An 8,271-nucleotide genomic window follows, 5' to 3' on the forward strand; every position below is an offset into this window, starting at 1 on the left:
CCAGCCTGGCTCCCTACACCTCTGTGGCCACAGCTAGTCCACAGCACTGCACAGCTAGATGCTCTCCACACTAAAAGGGCAGCCACAGCTACAGGTGGACATTTCCTTCTTTCTTAATGGCAAAAAGGGCTGCCCTCTCTGCAGTTCTCCCCAGACTGCCCAGCAATGAAGACCCCAGTTGGAAGGGCCTTATGCAGCATGAACCTTATCAGGAGCTGAGGTCCATCACTGTGCATGTGTAAATGCAGAGAAAATACAATGCTATTTTGGTCAATTTGGAATATTCTAATAGCTAAGTAAAGTAGAGGAACACTAACATCTAACATGAAATTTGTGTCTCATTTTCTTTCCAAGGAGAAGAGCAAAGCAGTTCCAGGGGAAGAGCAAAGTGGAAAGCAGTTGAGCAGCTTTAAATTCCCTGAGCAATTTGGAATTCTCCAGGTTTAAAACTATTATGTAAAGTCACATTTTTAATAGTGTATTAATTTATTTCTTCCTTGAGAAAAAGAAACAGAGAGATAGCACCCCCAACAGGGTCTTGACACAGCCACCCATCCCCAAGGTCAGCCAGTGATGGGCACACATGTGCCTGGTGTACTCAGGGAGGCACATCTCCCCGTGTGTGTCAGCCTCATGAAGATCATGCTTTACTGCATTGCCTCTATCAGGCCTTCTTCTTTGGCTTTACTTTCTTTGTTTTTTTAGAATTATGTATTGATTTTTATTTATTTTATTACTATTATTTAATTTACCATAAGGCACATGTGTTCACCAGAGAGAGACAGAAAGAAAGAAAGAGAAAGTGAGAAAGAAAGCCACCAGGTCTGGGACTTGAACCATGGTTGGCCATGTGGGAGTCTAGCACCCAAACCAACATGCCGATTGCTGGCCCCATGGCTTTAATTTTGCTGGACACCTAAAAAAAAATAAAAACAAAAACAAAAAAAAACAGTTTTCTGGAGGAAAAAAATTGTATTAATAGCAAGTTATAAAATATACTAATAAACAAGCAACGAACATCAGGGTTAAAGCTCAAGACCATCAGCTAGGTGAATTATCAAAAGTGACAATAATCTAAGTTTCTACCAAGGATCTGTGGAGCATAGGACAGGGTTTTAAGTCTTCTAAGGATTGATTAAGGAAGAAGCGTTATTCTTACTATTACTTTGCCTTGGATTAAAACCCAAAAGCATCTCAATTATTTTTCTCATAGAATATTATAAATAAAATGAGGCGATCATGGTTTTGTCCTCTGACTGTACCCCTTCTTTAGCATCTTATAGATAGGCATTTACACCCAGGAGCAAGTTTTCTTAACTTGGGATCTCCTTTTTTTTTTAAACAGAAATTTTTGTTGTAGGGCATTTGTGCTTGCTGGAGAGACAGAATGAAAAATCACCCTCTCCTCCCTGGGAGATGGCCAGTCCTTTCTCCTCCATCCTCCTCTTGGGATTTTGGGCATGCATGTGCAGGCACCCAGGGTATTTTAAGCTACTGGTTCCAGGAAACAGGGTCGACTATGTGGGAGTCCAGAGAGGTAACCTTTATGTCATCTGCTGGTCCTTTGACTTCGGTTTTAGTCTGTTCTCTGTTGTTTTAACAGAATATTACAGATTAGGTAATTTATAAACAATAGAGGTTTATTTAGCTCATGGTTTTGGAGGTCCAAAGACAAGGAGCTACACCTGGTGAGGGTCTTCTTGTTGATGGGGACCCTTTGTAGAATGCGGGGCATCACATGGTGAGAGGGCAAGAGCTGTGTTTGTCCACACCCACGCTTCTCTGCTTTGCCCTCACTCCCTCTCCTTACAAAGCTACAAGTTCGATCAACCACACCCTAGTGACTTCATCTCATCCTAATCACTTACCAAGTCTCTGCCTCTTAATTCCATAGCTGGATTATGTTTTCACCATCTTAATATTGTGACAAACAAATTTCAACATGGAACATTTTGAAGGATAAATTAAAACCCATAGCAACTTGTTTTCCTCAAAAGTTAAAATTCTTGAAATGTTTTCATGCTGTTCTGTGTATCAGTAGTTTATTTCTTATTTTGGAGTAGTATTCCATTGTGTAAATGTACCATCATTTTTTTTAAAAGAATTATTTATTTAATGTTATTTATTATTATTATTTAATTTGACCAAGGAGAGACACAGAGAGAGAAAAAGGGAAAGTGAGAGAGCAAGTTGCCACATCTGGGACTCAAACCATGGTTGGCCATGTGGGAGTCCAGTGCCTTCACCATAATCCTATCTGCTGACTCCACCATCATTTGTTTAGTCAGTTTCCTGTGGAAAAATATCTGGTTACATCAGTATTTGACTATTATGCAGAAAACTGCTTGGGACATTTGTGCACAATTCTTTGTTGATAAATGTATTTATTTTCTGTACATACATGTATATGAAATTACTGAATCACGAGGGTAGATACATGTTTAGCTTTAATAGGAACAGTTGAAGTGTTTTCCAAAGTGGTTGTAATAATTATAATATAGGGAGTGGGAGTTCCTGCTTTCACATTACGACCGTTTGGTGGTCTCAATCTTTCTACTCATAGTCATTCTATTGGATCTTTAGTGGTATCTCATTATTTCCCTGATAAGCAATGTTTACCTTTAATATTATGTGTATTACTCATTCCTATCTTATTATTTATTTTTGTAAAGTGCCTGCTTTTAAATTGCTCATTAAAAAAATTTTGTTGCAGAGAAAGGATGAGGTGAGAATTTTTGGTGACTTTTTTTTTTTAACTGAAACCTCTTTGGACTTTGTATCCTTGTCACACTGTTTTCACATTGCATATTTCTTAATGCATCCGCTGACTTTCTTAGATGATCATTGCAAAAGGCTAGAATGTTTGTTATTGCTACTTATAGAAAGGTAGAAATATCATTATCTCAAATTGTAGAATGTTAAAACATGTTTTTTAAAGGCAAACTGCACTTTTTAAGACTCATTTTGTTTTTCCTTTCTTTATCTGTTGGTCAAGATCCTGGCAGAAGTGAAGAGGGAGGATGAAGAAACCATTGTCAAAGGTGTGGCAGGGTGAAAGAAACTCAGAAATGGAAGGAGAAGCACCCTGGAGCTAGTGTAAGTGAGTGGCTTTTGCTCACACTGGTCTGAAATTAGGAGCATTAGATTTAAATTTTGGGCAGTTCAATGATATAGCTTTGGGAGAAGGCTGCTCTATAGTGCTGTATCTACTGGTGGAGAAAAATAGTTACTCTGAAATGCATTCTAGCTGGAAGTGAGCAAAGAGAATAGACACTGCAAACCAGGGCAGTTAATTATCTCATCTCTCTCTCCCCTCCTGCCATTCTCACCCATAAGCCAAACTCCCTTGGGAGGCAGAAGAAAAGTGCGTCAGTACATAGATCCCATAGCGGTCAGCCCTGGAAGGTGGGGCCGGCCAGAGGGGACAAATCTACATGATCCAGACTATTACACATCAAATGATGGGCTTAAGACTAGTAAATCCTAAAATGGCTCGATTTGTATTGTGAGCTGATAAAGTCGTAGAATGATTTCTGGGGAAGCTTCACTTTGAATAATTTCTAGACAACTTAGGATTCCGCTAGACCTGCTCAGATGAACTACCTTTGATGACTGGACAGTCAGGGGAGGAGATGAAAATGCTGAGAAGAAGAGATGTAGAACAAGAAATGTAAAGTGAAACCTGGGATTGCAGCCACCATCAGAGAGGATGTGAAGACACTCTGGCAGTGGGAATAGGAGGATAAGTCACAGGTCTCGTACTCAGTGGATGGACAGGTGTGTGTGTTTCAGCCTGGAGGACTGCAAGCAGTGGGTGAGGAAGAACGTTGCAGAGAGATGGGATGTCCTGAGCACTGAGGGTTGTGCTGGGAAAGTAGCAACTGTCTCATCAGAGAAGCTTCTGCCCTAACCCAGCCCTCTGCTCTGCAGAATAGTGGGGAAGTCTGGGCCTCAGGAAGCCACATAAGATGACAACAGGACAGTGACATAAATGGATTGTCTTTGAATTAGGAAAAGCAAAGCTGATAATTCAGCTCCTACCCAAGAGGACCAAAACCCTGAGCACAGAGGTGTAGTGTAGCCCGGTTGCACCATGGGCTCCAGGCTTCTTCACTGCATGATGCTTTGTCTCCTGGGAGCAGGTGAGTCTGGGGACAAGGGAGCTTCCCAGGTCTGAGTTTACTGACTCCTGAATCCTCCACTCTACCTTGGGACCCCAGGCACTCTCCTGAGCTCATTCTCCTTCTGCTTCTCCCACAGGCCCTGTGGAGGCAGGAGTCACTCAAACTCCAAGACACCTGATCAAAACAAAAGGACAGAAAGTGACACTGAGATGTTCCCCTATGTCTGGACACAACAACGTGTATTGGTACCAACAGATCCTGGGCCAGGGACTCCAGTTCATTTTTGAATATTACAGAGAAGAACAAGGAGCAAAGGGAAACTTCCCCAGTCGGTTCTCAGCTCACCAGTTCCGTGACTACAGCTCTGAGATGAATGTGAGCTCCTTGCAGCTGGAGGACTCGGCCCTGTATCTCTGTGCCAGCAGCTTGGCACAGCCCTGCAGAGTCACTGACCTTCTATGCACAAACTTCTTACCTGGGCTCTGGCAGTGAGAGCATGTGGGCTTCCACCCAGGCTTTGCTCTTCAAGAAATGTTTTTAGTAATTTCAAAGGCACTTCCTTTATCCTGCTCAGCTCAGGGAACTTTCAGCCTACAGAGAAACCAGGCTCAGATGTGTGTGCTAGTATTTCTACTTCTTTAGTGATACCTTCTTGTAACCTATCAAGTCCTGGGCAACTTCACTAGAAGAAACAACTGAGTTCCTAACATGTGCTAGATGTTTTGTATATGTTATTTGCTTTAAAGCTTTAGCACAATCCTGCCAATCAAATACATTTATACTCACTTGACAGATGTAAAAGCTATAGTAGAAACTGAAAGACTGGGAGGTATAATAGCAGGGAGCAACTATAGATCCTAGGGACAGTATAGTACTGGGTGGGTGATGGGGGAAGATAATGGGGTGGAGAGAGAGGACCAGGGAAAAAGTAAACAAACGAAACATTGAACAGACACAGATATGGAAAGTTATCTGTTGATAACATATATGGTAATGTCTTTGACTTAACTAATATGCCCTGTATTCATGCTGGGGCAAAACCATGTACCCTGTAAAGATGTACAGTGATTAAATGTAAATTAAAAAAATGTTTAAGTAAAATGGATCAAACAAACTATACAAATAAAAAACATCATAGTAGGAAAAATAAAAGTGGCAATAAGTCATTTCCTCAATGTCTCATAGTTAGTAAAAATCAGCATATAAACGTGTTTGTGTTTACAAAGTTCATAAATTTTCCAATGCTCACCTGCTTCACTGTAATCTCCTGTGTCCTGGCTGGTAGGATCCAGCCCCAGCCCTGTCTCTGTGTCCAGATGGGCAATAGGTGGAAGCTCCTACGTCATCATCAATTATTATTAGGGCCTTTTCCTGGGCAACTCTAGGAATGTATATACTTCTATACTCATTTTTATTTTTATCATTTGCTTTCAATCCTCGTGGCTTTTCACAGCCTACATTTTCATCTTTTATGGTACATTTTGATGTGTAAGAGTTTAATTTAATGCAACTGAAATTATAGTTTTCCTTGTGCCTTGACTAAAGAAATCCTCCCTCAAATAAATGCCTAAAATACTTACCTTAATTTATTCTAGTAAAATTTAAATTTTACTTTTCACATCTAAGAATAAACGTACCTGAAATATATTTTCATGCCGGGGATGAAGTAGAGATCTAGGCGTCAGAAGGAGCATATGTTCAATGTGGAAGGAACAGTCTGTGAAAAAAATCTTTAGTGAGGAAAAGAACTCAGCACATATGAGGAGACAACTGAACATGGATTCCATCTTCTGGCTGGAGCAGAGGGAGCCCGAGCACACAGCAAGATGATGTGAAGAGACAGATGAAGCACGAATGATAAAAGACCTTCCAAGGCTATTGCCTCATAAAAGAGGCCACATGGGGGAAGATTTATGACTGCAAGTGGGAGGGCGGTAGAGGGTAGAGGGTAGATGACCAAATGACCAGCTGATAGAGACAGTGACATCCCCTACTGACACCACTGAGGGCCAGGTTATATTTCCCCAACATACACACTGAAGAAAGATCCCCTCTATCACCCCATCTGTCCTGACTTCTCTGCTGTGTGTCTACGTTATTGGGGTTCCTCCCTGGCACTGTCTTCAGAGCTTACCTCCCTTTATCACAGGCTCCACAGTTGCTGAGACAACCAAGATCCCAGGAAAAAAGTGGCAATGACACGTTGATAATTACTGTTTTTGGACTCTGTGTACAGATCTCAACATTGACTCTAGGCTAAGGCTGGTCCATTAGAGCAAGCACAATTAATTCATTCCTGATGAGTCTGTGACTTTACTGCAAAGCCAGACACATCACCCTGGTGTCTGACAGCTGCTCCCAGAACTCTGTGTCTCTTATTCCAGCAGTCATCCCACAGCCTCCTTCCTCTGCACGCAAGGGTCCTCAGAAGATATGTGTGGCCATGGCCTAGTCAGGGGAAGACATTGTTCCACAGGGCCCTCTCCCAGACTGTCAGAGGGGCCTTTGAGCTCTGTGAGCTCTTTCTTCAGGATACTGTTTGGTGCATAGGCTCTAACTCAGGTTAGTCTTAACAGAGTGAGGAAATCCCCCCAAAACATGAAGTGAATGGACTCAAGCTCCTCCAAACCCCCTTTTGTGGCTTCACCTTTGGAGCTCCCTCTACTCTGGCCTGCAGAAGAGTTCCCCTCAGATGCTCATGGAAAGGGACATTTACTTGAACTTAGTTAATAATAACACTGTTTGACACCACGTATCTGTATTCTTTTCCCCATGGTCATTCATGATTCTGTCTTCCTCACCCCATTCTCATCTCAACCTTCAGCCTTCCTCCTACCGGTTCTCTCCAGGTCCTTGAACCCTCAGCTCTGCTTCAGCCATATCAGCCTCCACTAGACGCATTCCTCATATGTACCGTGCTCCTACCACAAAAAGCTTTCCCCTCTTGCAGGCGGTATTCCCTACTTCAACACAAGTCTCCTGTTTGCTTTGTCTTGCTCCATACCTCAGTTTAACTGTCCCAACCTGGGGGGACAGCCGAACGGGTTTCCTGAGTGAAGGAGTGAGAGCCGGGGCAAGCAGCATAGTGTTACAGCACGGAGACGACAGCGTCGTCTGTTTATTGTGGGCAGCACGGTACAGCACAGAGACGACGCAGTGTCACAGCTCTTAAGGGTCGCGTCGTCTACTGTGAGCAGCACGGAGACGACGCGGTATCACAGCTCTTCAGGGTCGTCCGGAGACGATGTAGTGTTACAGCTCTTCAGGGTCTCCCAGGTCGTCTGGAGACGATGCAGTGTCAGCTCTTCAGGATCTTCAGGGTCGTCTGGAGACTGCACGGTGTTTCAGCTCTTCAGGCTCTTCAGTTGTCGTCTTCCTGGTTGTCGTCGTCTGGCTACTGTGGGCCAGGCATCGTGGTTATATACACTCTGGTGGGTTGTAAACGGTGGGCCCTGATTGGTTGTTAATGGTGGGCCCTGATTGGTTGTTAACGGTGGGTTATGATTGGTTGCTTTTGGACCAATCATGAGGTGCAGGATATGCAAATTTGAGGGATTCTAGTGGCCAAGCAGAGCAAGGTTTCGAAGGTCAGGTTTTTGGAAGGGAACCAATCATGGTAACTGTTTGCTCTCTGAGAAACCTCGGCAGACTCGCTGGTGTGCAGCTTCCCACATATCCCCTTTATTTATTTTAATTTGATCAGAGAGGGACAGAGAGAGAAAGAGGAGAGAGAGAAAAAGCATGACAGCAAGTGGCCAGGTCTGGGACTTGAACCACGGTTGACCATGTGGGAGTCCAGCACTCTCAACCACCATGCCACCTGCCAACCCCCGACCATTATTGTCTTTACTCCCAGTTGGCCATATGGGCCACAAAACCCTCCCTGCCAAATCCAAGCACAAAACCAGATGTCTGTAGAGACTAGGCATGTCACATGGAAGAAAGAAGTACATCCAGCGTGTGCAGCAGTTGAGAGCCGCCTTCCCTTCCCTGAGGTAATAGGCTCCCTTCTGGCTCATGTCTGTCATCCATTATTTGATTGCTTTGGTTGGCCTCTGTCTTTTTTTTTTTAATTATTATTATTAAAGAATTATGTATTTAATTTTATTTATTCATTCATTCATTTATTTTAATTTGACCAGAGACA

The 8,271-nt window shown here is 43.0% G+C and overlaps 1 gene segment (V, D, J or C); it reads left to right on the forward strand.

The window, feature by feature from the left end:
- Window positions 1–3,720: 3,720 nt before the first annotated feature.
- On the forward strand, window positions 3,721–4,616 carry LOC102484136 (T cell receptor beta variable 5-1-like). The segment is given in 2 exon segments: window positions 3,721–4,142; window positions 4,261–4,616. Coding segments are annotated over 2 exon segments (405 nt in total).
- The last annotated feature ends 3,655 nt before the right edge of the window (window positions 4,617–8,271 follow it).

The sequence above is a fragment of the Tupaia chinensis genome, unplaced genomic scaffold (genome assembly GCF_000334495.1).
Source record: "Tupaia chinensis unplaced genomic scaffold, TupChi_1.0 Scaffold000140_1, whole genome shotgun sequence".
Taxonomy (NCBI): Eukaryota; Metazoa; Chordata; class Mammalia; order Scandentia; family Tupaiidae; genus Tupaia; species Tupaia belangeri.